Source organism: Aquarana catesbeiana, linkage group LG01 (genome assembly GCF_042186555.1).
Source record: "Aquarana catesbeiana isolate 2022-GZ linkage group LG01, ASM4218655v1, whole genome shotgun sequence".
In the NCBI taxonomy this organism is placed as follows: Eukaryota; Metazoa; Chordata; class Amphibia; order Anura; family Ranidae; genus Aquarana; species Aquarana catesbeiana.
In genome coordinates, this window is record NC_133324.1 from 447,358,608 (window position 1) to 447,375,074 (window position 16,467).

General features: G+C 41.0%; 1 protein-coding gene across 2 annotated transcripts in view; it reads right to left on the reverse strand.

The window, feature by feature from the left end:
- ADAMTSL1 (ADAMTS like 1) overlaps positions 1-16,467 on the reverse strand; it is a 527,411-nt gene that overhangs the window by 122,102 nt on the left and 388,842 nt on the right. For both annotated transcript variants that reach the window (XM_073636588.1, XM_073636596.1), the window contains exons 17-20: positions 14,097-14,276; positions 13,706-13,859; positions 9,890-11,018; positions 3,898-4,025 (exon numbers count right to left, since the gene is read on the reverse strand). In XM_073636588.1, coding sequence (XP_073492689.1) covers positions 3,898-4,025; positions 9,890-11,018; positions 13,706-13,859; positions 14,097-14,276 — 1,591 coding nt within the window. The remainder of the gene's footprint in view (positions 1-3,897; positions 4,026-9,889; positions 11,019-13,705; positions 13,860-14,096; positions 14,277-16,467) is intronic.

The window sequence follows — 16,467 nt, forward strand, 5'->3', positions numbered from 1 at the left end:
CCTTGTCCTGGCACTGCCTGCAAGTGCTGTTGCTCCAGAGCCTAGTAAATGAGGTAAAGCTTCACTTTTCAAAGAATACCCAATCAAATGCAAACAAAATAAAAAACAGCATTTTTTGCTTGCACATGATTGGATGATGGAAGTCAACAGAGCTTCTCTTCATTTACTAAGCTCTGGGGCAACTGCACTTGCAGAGTGCACAGTCTATTTTCCTGTAGTAAATCATCTGCAAAGTTTTATGTATCTGGCACTCTCAATCCCTTACAAAAAAAATTTGGGCACACTAGGCTGCAAAGGTTGCCTTCCCCTGCTGTAATGGTATGATTTGATCGCCTTAAACTTTGGATAATATGAATACTGTATATGATCATTTAATTAGAAACATTGTTGCAGTCTTAAAATACATGACACCACAAACCAGATAAATTGACATTTGGATTCGGAACTAGAATTTGCCTACAGAAACAGCTAGAAGACATCCTAACAAACTAACAGGTAGCTGAGATTAAAGATTAAAGATGAATTTCAGCAAACAGCTAAAAATGAAATACGTACATCAGAGCTGTTTACCTACCAAAGGATGTTTTTTTCTGTCCATCAACTCCTGACATTTACACAGCCCTGACAGACAGTGGTGCCGGGGTGGCATCCAAGAAATTCAGTAGAAAGTAATTTCCCTGCCCCTGGTCTGTGACTGGACAATGAAAGAGCAGCAGCACACTGATTATTTTATTTATCTGCTCTCTGCGTTCTCTTCCCCCGTCAGCATACTACATGTGCATGTAGCACACCTGATTCAATCATTTCCCTTTGGGATTAATACAATATTCTGAATCTGAATTTGTTCCTACAGCTGTCCCTCCTCCTACAGTTTTTGTTGTACAAGGGATTATGTGGCTGGCAACAAGTCAAATTTACTTACATAGTTGTATTTAAAATAAATTTACATTTTTTTATTAATACATCATAGATGTTTTTATCTGCATGGAATTATACTTTTAAGGTTATTCGATGACTTTGATGTACAGTTGCCCTAAAAGAAAAGCCAATTCTTATTTTCAGTTGGCTACATATAGAAAGAAAATGTAATACTCTGTTCTTGTACACACCACTTATACTATATATACTGTAAGATACCCATCTGTTTCATATAGCTGGTATATTTGATTAGATAGATTGGATTAGACAAATTATAGTAAACATTTATTTTAATGTTACTTAAGATGTATGCTTTCGGTAAAAAATATCTATTCAGATCAAACCAGCTAAAAGCCTTGCATTTCATCAGCTGAAGCAGCTGATTCCACAAATACAGTCATTGAAAAAAGTAAGTGCACCTCACGGAAATTGTTGACTTTTCAACAATTTGAACAGGTAAACATTAGATCTTCATTCATACAGTGCATACATATAAAGATTATAATGGTTCTAAAAGCAGAGCATTTTTTCTTTAACCCTTTCGCTGCCAGAGCCATTTTTGCGTTTTTTGCACACATGTTTAAAAAATCCTTTTAGGCCTGAAGATTACACAAAACCCACAAATATTATATATTTTCTGAAAGCATATACCCTAGAGAATAAAATACTGGTGGTTCCAATTTTTTATGTCACACGATATACACCGCAAATGTCTAGGAAACGCTAAATTTCAGTAAAAAACACACTTACATGAATTTTAGGGCAAACAAACGCTATAAATTACCCACATTTTTGGTAAAATATAAAAGACGAGGTTACACTAAGTAAATAGATACTGAACATGCCAAACCTTAAATTTTTGTGCGCCTGTGAAATGGCGTCAAACTTCAGTACCCTATATTTTCTATAGACAACACTTCAATAGCCCCCTATAGGTATCAGTTAAGTGTTACGGAGGAGGTCTTGTGTTAGAATTATTGCTCCCACTCTGGCGTGCATGGCAATATGTAACATGTGTATCGCAATCAACGTTTTCATATGTAGGCACCCCAACGCATGCATTTCCATTTGTGCATGTGTATATGTGGGGGTGAGGGGGGCCTCAAGTTTTTCTTGGGGGGGATTTTATGTGCTTGGGTGTAACTTTATTTTTTTACTTAACTTTTTTTTTCATCACATAGGGGACAAAAAGTCTGCTACGTCATGTTTTTTAGGTGACAGGTACTGTATATTTGAGATATGCAGGGTCATGTCTCCCCTGTATTTCACTAAATGTTTTCAAATGCAGATCGCATTGCAAAACTTTATTTCCCGGCTGATATGCTGGGGACACCGAGAGCATGACCCGGAAGTGACATCAAAGATATTGTTTTCCAGGTCACACAAAGAAATGAAGGAGAGCAGACGTATGTCTGCTCTTCTCCTTCCCCTCCATCCGCCAGCAGCCACCATGAAGCTCCCGGGCCCACCAATGGGCAAGCGGAGTTCGGTAAGCATGGTGGGGTGCGGTGGCGGGGGTGCGCCGGTACCGGGGGTGTGTGACAGAAAATTGGGCGGCAGCGGAGCTGCACGAATGCTCTTACTCGACAGGCAGGAGTCTGCCTGTCAGTTTCACACACAATCCCTGTTACTGCAGCCACCAGATTGTGTGTATAACCCCCCCCCCCCGCTGTTAGGACCTGGAGATGAAAGGGTTAATGCATTCCCTGCATTAAGCTAAAAAATATCCCAGTAGTAGTTCACCACCCCCTCATACTTACCTGAGTTATATTTCAATCCAGAGCTGTGCCCGTCTGCAGCAGCCCTATAGCAAGCGGCTTAAAATGCTGGCGCACACAGAAGAGGAGGAGCCTAGAGCGTTGGCAGGGGAGGTTTGGGGCCGCTCTGTGCAAAACTATTGCAAAGAGCAAGTAAGTATAACATGTTTGTTATTTAAAGAAAAACAAAAACAAATTTACAACTGCTTTATACTTTAATACGCAAACAAATACGCAAACGCAACATTTGCCTTTTTTTTTTTACAGTATTTATTTTATTAAGAGAAATTATTTTAATTTAACAAAAATACTAATTAATGCAACGGTGCACTGTGGTAAAATAGGTCTCATTTGGGTTAAATTGGTGCATTCTTTTTTGTAGATGCTTGCACTTTGACACCAATTGTTATAAGAGTTACCTGCTGATCCCACAATTACATTTTGTGGTTCTTGGAGAAATCTTTTAGCATCAAATTGTAAGATTTTTGGCCCAATGTGCAAAGTCAGTCAGTTTAGGACAATTAAGCCATTGTTTGAAATGTATGTCACAGGTTTTTTTTTCCTTATTTGGAATGATTCCAAATAATTCGGCGTTTATTTTAAAACCCTTGCCAGATTCAAAAGCATCAGCAATCTTCTTTCTGAGGGCTTCCGAGAACTTTTTGAACTTGGCATGATGATAACATGTAAATAGAACACCTGATCCCAGATATCTGTGGTTTAAATAAGACAGGTTTCATATGCATATTCCCAAAAGAGGTTCTAATCATTGGAACCTAATATGGAACACCTAACTAACTTTCATAGATTGAAATGGTTATAAATGTAGAGTTGCACTACACTACACAAGTCTGCAACTGTACGTGTCATTTGTTCAAGTATGTCACCGTCACATGCAACACAAAATGAAGATCTAAGGTTTGCCGATTCAAAAATGTTGCAAAAGTCAACAATTTATATGGGTGACATGTGACTGCAGTATTGATGTTTAAACTGAGGGATGGCAACAGCAGCAAATTTCCCTTATGTGTAATCAAAGGTGATTCCAATTGCGCAGGAAAAATTATGATAAATAGCATAAAAAAACTCTCAATGTCGCATCCTCTGTATATAACTCCAATGAGATTTTCATGTCAGTTTCAGGAAGAATGTTTAAAATAAGGTACATTTTGAAAACATACAAACAAATAAATAATATCCACCAAAATTTTCAATTGCATACCTGCTAGCGTAATGGCAATAGACACAGAAGCAGAGCCCAAAGAGTTAGTGGCATTACAAGTGTAAAACCCAACGTCAGCTTCAACTGGCTCTAGTATTTGCAGGGTATCATCTGATTTTAGGAGGATCCTGTTTAAACATATCAATGACCACAAGATTAAAATTATGTAAAACAAATGTGACATCAAAAAAAAAAAAATGATCTCCTTAAAGTAGACCTGGGGACAGTCTATGGTCATTCAAATGTTTATGTATTCTAAACAAGCAGTTGCTAATTTTTAAAATGAGGCCTCACTGACCTCTGTAGCTGGAGTGATTCATCCTTGAAATCTGCAGCTGAAACGTCTCATTTTTAGCTTCTATTATAGTTCAGCTCCCCCTCCCAGCAATGACATAGCAGCCCTTATAACCTCCATTCTCTCATGTAAACACTGAGTAAGTGAATAGGAATAGCATGAATTACTTCACAATGGCTGTAACTTCAAATGGCAATAAGGGCTTGTTTCATTTAGTGCAGGGATATGCAATTAGCAGACCTCCAGCTGTTGCAGAACTACAATTCCCATGAGGCATAGCAAGACTCTGACAGCCACAAGCTTAACACCCAGAGGCAGAGGCATGATGGGACTTGTAGTTTTGCAACAGCTGGAGGTCCGCTAATTGCATATCCCTGATTTAGTGTGTGTTAAGATTATATAAATATTTATACGTCCAAAGCGTTTGGGTTGTCTGGATCTTTAACACATATAATAAATGTAAAGTTAAATATATCTTAGAATGTGGTTTTAAGTTTTGGATAAAGTGGGAAAGGAATAGAACTTCTGTCAGGTTTTTATTACTGTCCACACCTTCCTGTCCTGGTCCAACTCCTCCCATGTGTCATTGTGGTGCTATAGAGACCTCAAGTGAAAGACTTATCCAAATACAGCAAGTGGTTTGCACTTCTGCCTAGAAGAACTAGGGTCATCGGTTTGAATCCCAACCACTGCACTGCCTCCCTAGAGTTTAGATGTTCTGTGCCTACATTGGTTTCCTCCCACACTCTAAAGACAAGCTAGTAGGTTATTCGGATCCTGCCTAAATTGGCCCTAGCATATGTACAGTATGCATGAATATGAGTTAGGAGCTCAGTAGCTTAGCTTAGTAAGCTCTTTGAGGGCAGGAACTGATGTGAATGTGCAATAGAAGCTATTGCCGCTTTATACATGCCTATAATAAATATGTGAATTAGACAGCAAAAAAAACGAACAGAAGTTTTTCCTCACTTTGTTATAAAGTAGGTGTTTTTGTTGCTGCGTTTGTCCCTATTAGAGAGATGTCCCAATACTTCCTGCCCTTTTCACCCCTGTTCTGATCCTTTTCAGAGCTATGTAAAATTACAAAAGAGCTTTGGGCTAGAGTTTGGTTTTAATTGTTTTCAGTATTTTTGCCTTATATACTGTATAACTTTTTAGCAATGCTGCTGATCAGCAGTATTCTTTTCAGTAATTTTAAAATGTTATGGACCTACTGCTGCTCTTGATGAACAATAATGTGATTTTAGAGCTTTGTACCATTGAATGAATGACAAAAAGAATAAACCTCAGAAGATTTACTTTTGCAAATATGGCCTGTTGCCACCTTGTACTGTGTAGCAGTGTTTTGAAAAAAAACTTGTATGCTAACGTTTGGATTTGTTCACCTAAATTTGCAATTGAAATCCACCCAAGCAATCCACAAGTTAAAACCACAATGTGTGGTGCATGTAAGGCAATGCACACTAATGCATGCATTCTGGAAGAAGTTAACAAAAAACAAAATTACATAGTATCTAAATTTGACAGTGAAACTTTGTTTTTCCATTTATACAAATCCAAGTGGAGCCTTGGGAAAGGCCTCTTGCACACTGTGCATATAGTCCTTGTGCGTGAGACTCTGGTGTTTAGATGTTGGTGAAAAGCACTGTCAAACCCTGTCCAGTGGCAGCAGCTGTTGGCCTCTCATAAAATTTTACAGACTGATGGCGGTGGGACAGGACTGTGCACCTGTGCTTTTAATCCAGGACCTCAGTTAAACCACAGATAATTAAAGCAGGTCATACATGGTGCAAATTTCTTTCCTGCAACCAAGAGTTGCAGGGAAGAAATTCACATGATTCCCCCATCAACACAGACAGTGCTGACAGGGGGACTTCCTCCTGCCGAGCAACTGTCTGCTCCCGGCAGGGGGCGGGGGAAGCTGTCTCCGCTGGGAGAAGACAGTGATTATCGCTAGTCGCTATAGCAGCAGCTAACGATATTCGCAAGAGAATCCGGCAGGTCGGTTGTACCCAAGTTGATTGATTGATCAACTTGGTACATTTAGCCTGCCCATTGAAGGTTCAAATCTCAGCCAGTTTCTGCTGAACTGGCCGAGATTTGAACCATGTATGGCCAGCCTAAGACTAGAGACAGATCTGGTATACAATGACCCATTGTTCTATACATGCCTCAGCTGTAGAATCCAACTGTAATTACTCATGCACATGTATATGGTCCCGCAACTACTGGTGAAGCGTACCTCTTCAGTGTTTACTAACATGCTTTAGGAGCTGTCAAACCCTGGCTACGTTACATAAGGTTTTGGAGTCAGATTGTCTACACCTTTCTATAAAGAGGTATTCTGAAAATTCCTAAGGAGGACCTATGAAATTTGAAACCTGGGCACTGTACAAACATCTAGACATCCAGTTTTGCCTCCTTATGTTCCTTTTTACTGCTGCAAAACAAGTCCTAGCCAAAGCTTGGAAGTCCTCCACCCCACAGATGGCACAGGTGAGAAGTAAAATGGAATGGAACCTCTAGAATGAAAAGATGTCTGCGATTCATATTGCCAAATGATGTAAGTTTGAAAGGGTCTGGACCCCCTGGATCATCCCATCACACTTTGATCATTTGCTTCTCACCATATGATCACTCTCATCTGACAGCTAAGCCATCCTGTTTGGTTATTGAGTGGCTCATAGCCACCCTTGATAGACTTTCCCCCTTTATACCCCCACCTACCTTGTCCTTCTAGTGTGCCCCACTATTCTTTTTTCATTTCTCTTACTCTCCACCTTTCTAGTTGGTTACTATGTCACAGTTACAGCATTTTAGCTGACTCTGCTGAGTCAGCCATGTACCAGAAAAGGTTTTCCCAGCCCCAGATTATCACTGTCTTATATACTGATTTCTGTGTATGTACCCTCTTTGATTGACATTGTGTTTGTTGTTCTGTATGTCTAAAAATCCTTTAATTAAAATCTATTGAAACCGAAGAAAAAAGAGGTTCCCTTAAAAAATGACCAGTCCCATGTGTTAAAGCCCAAATCAACTTTTAGTTTACATCAGCTAAATGATAAGTAGTTTGAAAATGTAAGAAATAACGTCCCATTGTTTCTTTTTTTTTTTTTTTTTGCAAGAACAGAGATAAGCATGTTCCTGTAGACCATAAATTAGGCGTGTTAAAGATACTAAAGCTGTCCAATCAGCACGGAGCATGAGCTTTGCTAATTGGAGAGCTATAGTTCTGATTCAACAGGGGGCATGTAAGACCTCTGCAGAGAAACCACTGCTTCCACATAGGAAGCAAAGGTCCTTCTCTGCAGCAAACCTGGCAGAAGGCAGGTTTTTCTATTCAGGATGTAGATGCTTTTTAACCACTTCCCGCCCGCCCTATGGCGGATTGACGTCCGGGAAGTGGTTGTGTTATCCTGACTGGATGTCATATGACGTCCAGCAGGATAACATGCCGCAGCGCGCCCCCGGGGGCGCGCATCGCGGCGATCGGTGGAGCGGTGTGTCAGTCTGACACACCGCTACACTGATCTTGGTAAAAAGCCTCCGGCGGAGGCTCTTTACCACGTGATCAGCCGTGTCCAATCACGGCTGATCACGCTGTCAATAGGAAGATCCGTTGATCGGCTCTTCCTCACTCGCGTCTGACAGACGCGATTAGAGGAGAGCCGATCGGCGGCTCTCCTGGCAGGGGGGGTCTGTGCTGATTGTTTATCAGCGCAGCCCCCCCTCAGATCACCACACTGGACCACCAGGGATCGCCACTAGGACCACCAGGGAAGGGGCAACATGTGGATGGCCAGGTATGTACCCCATGGCCATCCACATGTGCCCAGTGTGCCCAGTCAGTGCCAATCAGTGCCCACAAATGGGCACTGATTGGCACAAGTATGTTGCAGTGATGCCCAACAATGCCACCCTTAGGGGCATCACTGCAAACAACCAGTGCCGTCAGTGCCACCCATCAGTGTCCATTCATGCCACCTGTCAGTGCCCATCCGTGCCCATCAGTGCCCATCTATCAGTGCCCATCCATGCCCATCTGTGCCAACTATCAGTGCCACCTATGAGTGCCCATCAATGCCACTTATGAGTGCCCATCAATGCCGCCTATGAGTGCCCATCAGTGCCGCCTATAAGTGCCCATCTGTGCCACCTATGAGTGCCCATAAGTGCCGCTTACCAGTGCCACCTATCAGTGCCCATCAGTGCTGCCTATCAGTGCCCATCAGTGCCGCCTATCAGTGCCCATCATCAGTGCCCGTCAGTGCCACCTCATCAGTGCCACCTCATTGGTGCCACCTCATCGGTGCCCATCAGTGCCGCCGTATCAGTGCCAGTCAGTGCCCGTCAGTGCAGCCATATCAGTGCCCGTCATTGAAGAAGAAAACGTACTTATTTACAAAAAAATTTTAACAGAAACAAAGAAAAACTTGTTTTTTTTCAAAATTTTCGGTCTTTTTTTATTTGTTGCGCAAAAAATAAAAACCGCAGAGGTGATCAAATACCACCAAAAGAAAACTCTATTTGTGGGAACAAAATGATAAAAAATTTGTTTGGGTACAGTGTAGCATGACCGCGCAATTGTCATTCAAATTGCGACAGCGCTGAAAGCTGAAAATTGGTCTGGGCGGGAAGGTGTCTAAATGCCTGGTATTGAAGTGGTTAAACAAAACAAACTGTAAGCCCTTGCACACCTTTGTTTTCATTCATCTGAAATGTATTTAGCTGCTTTATATTGATATTTCATTTGGGCTTTAATCTATCATACACTGGGATAACATTTTTGAAGCTACAGTAGGCATGTTCATACACTGTACAGTGCAAGTTCAACAAGAAAAGGTTATGATCTATGGACCTATACTTCTTTCTTTTACTGCAAGTTACTATTACAATTTCCAACTTGCCATTTTTCTTTTTTAAATAGCATGTGTTTCTTTTTCTTCGCTAGAAATTCGTTTTAATGCTTAACAGACAATTCTGTTTAGGATAAAGATATATCTTGTGTTATTATACATCATTTAAGCATTCAGAAAACGAATGCTTATTTCAAGCTCTGATTATAAAGAGGAAAATATGTTTAACATTCCTTTGGTATATCGGTAAACAAACTGCAAACCTCATGGCTGGTGACTGCTAACATTTGGTAACAGCGGCACATCCAGGGTATGGCAGGTATGACATGTTCTCTAGGTGCCATTCAGCAGAAGGCATCGTCAGGGCTGCTAGTAGGGTGGTATAGGCAGCCCTCTTTTAGGAAGCCCTGTTAGATCAGCAGGGGCAGCCTCTAAAGAATTCTGTGACAGCTCTAAAACTGTCTGGGACAGGAGCAGGTAGAGGGCGGAGAAAGCTTAGTCATGTGACTGGAGCCGAGCTGAGACAGTACCATGTGACCTGCTGCTGTATTCCGAGGAGTATGAAGTGAACAGATGAACAGAGGGACTGAAAGAACAGACAGGTTCTCTGATGTAAAGCGGGGACACTGATGTATGGGGGAGGTTTTTGACCTATAGGGAGGCTCCTGATATGAAGAGGGAACTCTGAAATGAATGGTGCTTTTATATGAAAGAGGGACTGAAATATGGGTGTTAGATGTTTGTACAGGGATACAATTTCAATGCTTGCCATATGCACATTTTTGTAGATACATTTATGTAATAAATGTATGTAATATTGATATATTTGTATTTTTACTACCTGTTACTATATTTCACTTCTTCTCCATTCTTGGCCCAGCTTATAACTGGTTTAGGGTTTCCTCCAGCTTCGCAATGAAGTAGCACGCTGAGTGTTCCACTAGCCAGTGCCACAGTTTGTCCAATATGGGTTACAACCTCAGAAGCAGAGAAATGTTGGGCTGCAGATATCTTTCGGAGAATAACTGGCTTTCTGTGAGATTGGCCTGGGAGAATGTCATGTGGTTCAAATACTTCTGCTTCCATTGATGATGACCTCCATGAGCTAGAAAAACCAGACACAGGTTTATACAATGAATGCTCTGAGATTCCCAGACCAAGCTGTTTAGGCTCAGGCTTAAAAACTGGTGGTCCATGGTTTTCTAGACGGCTTTTAACTAGCTCATGAGCCAGTTGTGAAAAGAGATGTTTGCTGTTGTCATGGAGTTCACCAGGTTGCTGGGACAATAACCGTATTACATCTTCTACATGTTTAACATCAGTAACAAAAGTATTAGGTACAGTATGCTCCAACCCATGATCTTCCTCTGAGGAGATATTTCTTTCAAAAGATTCCTGAGGGTCAGATGGATCCATGTGATGGTCAGACCAAGGTTTTAGCGCCAGAAGACGTGAAACAATATTATCATAGCGGCTACCAGGGTCCGTTATCTGCATCTGCTTTTCAGTTTTGCTTCGGTTTAAAGGATTTGAATTTTGTTGCTTTTCTGGACGATTAAAAGAATCATTCTTTCTGTGTTTTTTAACAGTGTCTTCTTCTCTATGTCTGGAAGCCTGAGAAATAATTTTATTGTTCTCTCCAATAAGCTTGATGACAAAATGTTCTTGGCTAGGCCCAGCCATGCATGTGTAGTCTCCAGTGTCTGATGGCCTGAGATGATGAATTTTAACATATCCATGTGGTGCCACAGTAACATGCTCTGAACTGATCAAGTGTTTTCCATCTTTCTCCCATATAATTTGTGGTTTACGAAACCTACGCACAGGGCACCTAAGTATGAGAGAAGTCTTTGGCAGGAGGTAAGCATAGCCGCCAACAACAAATTGAAGCTTCTTCTGCTTTTTGGTTTGTATGTAGATTTTTCTCAGTCCAGATATTTGAGGGTTTGTCTTCTGGCCAAGCCAGGGTCCTTAAAATATAAAAAGTAACAGTGCACATAAATCTAATACAAGAATCTTCATCAATGACCTTGAAACTTTATCTTTATCCTTTACTTGATTAGATTACTGGTAGTGTTTTGTTATGCCTGTATCTAACTGCTCACATATCTTTTTTTCCTAAACAACCCAAAGCTGAATGCAGACCGTTTTTTAGTTTTGAGTAGTGTGGGGAAGGGTTAGAACTTCAGCCATATTTGTTAATATGGTCTGTGACTGCAGGAGGGAGAATTCGCTCCACTTTTTATTTATGTGACACCAAGACAGATATGGGATGCAGATGTTACCAGAACGGGAAAGCAGAGATAGCAATAAAAAAAAAAAAAAAAAAAAAAAAAAAAACAAGGTTCTAATTTTACCCCACAATACTAATGCCAGTCAGGAAGAAATCACCATGGCAATAAAAATCTGTCAATCTGTCAGAAACTCTAAAACGTACTCACTCTAGTTAAATCAAAAACGTTTTGGCTAGAGTTGGGCATTAAAGGAAAATATGTAGGCTTGTTTTTCTGACCTCTTTCTAAAAAAAATCTGGGTGTCTGGCTAGATCTTGCCTTCTGAATCACTGACTCAATAAACAGGGTTTACTGAACCCAGGGGGAAGACCGCAAATCCCATACTTAGTGCTGAACCCCACTGAAATCTATGGGAGGCAAAACTAGCTATAATTTTCTGTCCTTTTTTAAAGCTAATAGGCAAGCTATTGTTGAAAAAGGACAGTGGTAGCTGGGTAATGCCACTGGGGAAATATATCAATGCAAAAACATTTTTTACTAAATGTTTGGCGGGGAGAGGGTAATTTCCTGCAGCTAACATGGCGACATTAAAAATATACAAATCTTCTACCCTTTCCCTTCCCCAGGCATGCAGTTTTGGTAGACAGAAAAGGGAGGATGGCAGACCAGGCCAAAAAAAAAGCACATATACAGAAAAATATAATAAAAAAGGTAAATAATGTTCCTTGATGTAAATCCTCATCAATAACAACGATGGGATGCCAGTCCATGTTAACCTGCCACACTCCCGTCGCTAAATGGCAGACCTCTGATGCTGAAGTAATGTAAACACAGTGCTGTAGGTGCTGGGTGATATCATTGACTGAATCAGTATGGTCAATTACATCCTCCAGGATCCCCAGTGGCATGGCCTCCCTACTTTCGAGGCACCTTGTGCAAATTTTGAGACATGAGCCTCTTCCTCTTGCCTGGTCCCCCGAAAATATTGTGATAGGCTTATAAAAGAATTTGGAAGCCCATTCACTAAGGGGGTCCACTCACAGGGAAATTAGTATATTAGCACCAATTAAACCCATTCTCACAAATTTTTAAAGCAGATAAACCCACCTACAATATGACAAAAATGTTAATAATGTCCTCTGACATAACTCCATCATCAATCATGTTGCCCAGCGATAAAAACCCAGTGTCAATAACGGTGTCCATTGATGTAAATCCTTGTCAATTAGAACAACCCAGTTAAACCGGAACTAAACTCTCCTTTTTTTTCAGCCAAGGAAGCTGCCATCTTAGCCTCTTTTTGATCTGCATCTGTCATGGTGCTTCACATGTGATCAGCTATGACACCAGCCATTTGATGGTTTGATAGTTTGGTTGGGAGCACAAGCAAATGTGACAGTTAGCATTCCCCACATGCCATTAAAACCATTAAATCAATTGGTTTAGGTCAACTTTATGGTAGAAACAGTGGGGATCCAAGGAGACATTTTGACCAAATACGGTAAATGACCAAATTGGGTCAATGACATTACCTGTGATCCCTGGATGTTTACATTACAGAAGCCAGGGGTTCAGGCAGGCAAACTACATTTGGGCCTCATAGTTTGCTCAATACACAAACATTGAACAATCTGGGTTTACCTCAACCCAGGTCCCACCTGAACCCAAATTTCATTCCTAATAACCATGAAGTTATTGAAGTCAACTGAAAAGCAGATGCTAAGGTTTTTAGCAGTAGAGCTCAGCAATGGTAGTCTACAATTTTTCTCAGCATAGTTTTTATTTAAGATGGCTTATTTACACATATTCAGCTGGGAACCAGATGCTATTGTTAACTGCGCATTTAACACCCAGCCTGGTCACTTACGCCTCAATTGTCACTGAGTAAAAATTAATTGAAGTCACTGGATAAGAATAACAACCAGTAAAGTGCATTAACATATTTTGTTTAATGCACTCATGCATATGACATCAAGTAGGACTCCCTAGGATGTATTAAGCACTATATGTTAAAGTATGATCTATTAATCATTATGTTCATATATTCAAGAATTAACATGATACACATGGGTTGATGGAACATGTCAATTCAATGTACAGTACGACTGTCTTTTTTTAGCCTCTGCATATCCGGATAGTTTGACTAGAATTACAAAACCTTTAAAACATCTGGCTTCTCATCTTGTGGGTTGGTGGATTGATCTGGAAAAAAAGGCTAACATCTATTATCACAATGAAAAAGGGATGAACAAAACTATATTTCCCGCAAGTTCAATAAATATCCTGCTATCCGATGTTTATAAAACAACTGAGTAAAACTCAACTATGAAGTTCATATAACTATAATGAAGCACAGTTTATTACGGAAAACTCATCTAAATTAGCACAGAACAAATTAAACAAATAATAGAACCTGCCATTACTTGTGCATGGAGCTGATGAGCAAGACCGAGTCATCTGGTGAGGAATGGAATCCGGACACAAAGTGGAATTCACCACAATATATTCTCCAGTTTTCACCTTCTGTTTACAAACAGCTCCTTGGATTTGTGTCCCCTCTCCACATGAAACTGAACACTATACAGATACAGTAAAACAAAACAGTATAAATTAATATTACATAAAAATAGATTATCATTCATAAAAGGACGGGACTTTCCTGGTAGTATACCTGGAAAAGTCCCTGATTGTGTGAATATGACAAACACAGTCAGCTTTCAAAAAAAAATATTAATATATTATTGCTTCAACAAGGTTGCCAAGTAGAAAATATCTGTAAAGCATTAAAAAGGTCTGTTTAAATTTGAATATTACCTGAGACCAGTCATTTAGAGACCACTCTGGTGGACAGTCTTCATTGTGGCATAATTCCTGTGTTGCAGGTTTTGTAGATGAGCAAAATGTTTCAGGAAGTTCCAAGATGCTGCCATCAGAAAGCCTTTGTTTGCATAGGGCCTCCCGAGTCTGAATACCTCCACCACATGACTGAGAGCACTGCAGAATAATAAATGCATAGTTATATGAAAAGACTCCATTGCAACTGACTAAGGAGGTGCCTTTGATGCAACTGGTAAACAAAATGGAGTGGAAAGCACTTTCCTGCCACTGTACAGTATATGACAGAACACAATATAACAATATACTTCCAAACTTAGAAAGTTATGCAAACAACTAACTTAAAAATTGACAGCCAAATATCCTATAACATGTTTAACTAGAAATTCTGTAAATGCAGTACCAAAGGGCATTATAAAAACCCTTGTTGACCCAATATAAATCCCCAGTTTGCTTAGATATCCTCTGCTTTCATTTGCGCTATTCCATCCAGCTAGCACTGAACTAATGAAAATAGCGCAGGAGTTGGCTCAAACTGGACTTTGATTTAAGTAAATGAAAAGCCGAATTCCAAGCAGATATACAGTAAAAGACACACAATAATGTAGCTCTGTTCTTTTGAATACATTGTTATACAGTGCATCCGGAAAGTATTCACAGTGCTTCACTTTTTCCACATTTTGTTATGTTACAGCCTTATTCCAAAAATTGATTAAATTCATAATTTTCCTCAAAATCCTAAAAACAATACCCCATAATGACAACGTGAAAGAAATTTGTTTGAAATCTCTGCAAGTTTATTAAAAATAACATGTACATACCGTATTTATCGGCGTATAACACGCACTTTTTTCCCCTTAAAATCAGGGGAAAGTCGCAGGTGCATGTTATACGCCGATCCCGAACTGCACAACTCAAAAATCGCCGACCGCGATTTGAAAATGGCGCCGCCGGTGCCGAAATACACAGAGCCGGTCCTCGGCTCTTTCCGGCGGCTCTCGTTCATTTTCGGCTCCACTCGTAGTCCCGAGCGGAGCTATCCGAACCTACTCGGCTAGGTTCGGATAGCTCCGCTCGGGACTACGAGTGGAGCCGAAAGTGAAAGAGAGCCGCCGGAAAGAGCCGAGGACCGGCTCTGTGTATTTCGGCGCCAGCGGCGCCATTTTCAAATCGCGGTCGGCGATTTTGAAGACAGGGGATCGAAGGCTGCACTGGGCAAGGCTGCACTGGGGAAGGCTGCACTGACATGGCTGCACTGACGAGGCTGCATGGCTGCACTGACAAGGCTGCACTGACAAGGCTGCACTGACATGGCTGCACTGACATGGCTGCACTGACAAGGCTGCACTGAGAAGGCTGCAATGATGGGCATTTAAATGTAAGTTTTTTCCCTTCAACTTCCCTCCTAAAAGTTTTTTTTCCTTAAAATTCCCTCCTAAATTGGGGTGCGTGTTATACGCCGGTGCGTGTTATACGCCGATAAATACGGTAAGTATTCAAAGCCTTTGCCATGACACTCAAAATTGAGCTCAGGCGCATCCTGTTTCCACTGATCATCCTTAAGATATTTCTACAACTTGATTGGAGTCCACCCGTGGTGAATTCGGTTGATTGGACATGATTTGGAAAGGCACACACCGTCTATTTAAGGTCCCGACACTTAAACAGTGCATGTCAAAACACAAACCAAGCCATGAAGCCAAAGGAATTATCTGTAGACCTCCAAGACAGAATTGTATCGAGGCACAGATCTGAGGAAGGGTACAGAAAAATTTCCGCAGCATTAAAGGTCTCAATGAGCACAGTGGTCTCCATCATCCGTAAATGGAAGAAGATTGGAACCACCAGGGCTCTTCCTAGAGTGGGCCACCCGACTAAACTGAGCGATCGAGGGAGAAGGGCCTTAGTCAGGGAGGTGACCAAGAACCTGATGGTCACTCTGACAGAGCTCCAGCGTTTCTCTGTGGAGAGAGGAGAATCTGCCAGAAGAACAACCATCTCTGCAGCACTCCACAAATCAGGCCTACATGGTAGAGTGGCCAGACAGAAGCCACTCCTCATTAAACGGCACATGACAGCCCACCTGGAGTTTGCCAAAAGGCACCTTAAGGACTCTCAGACCATGAGAAACACAATTCTCTGGTCTATTGAAACAAAGATTAAACTCTTTGGCCTGAATGGCAAGTGTCACGTCTGGAGTAAACCAAGCACTGATCATCACCTGACCAATACTATCCCTACAGTGAAGCATGGTGGTGGCAGCATCATGCTGTTGGGATGTTTTTCAGCAGCAGGAACTGGGTGACTAGTCAGGATCGAGGGAAAGATGAATGCAGCAATGTACAGAGAC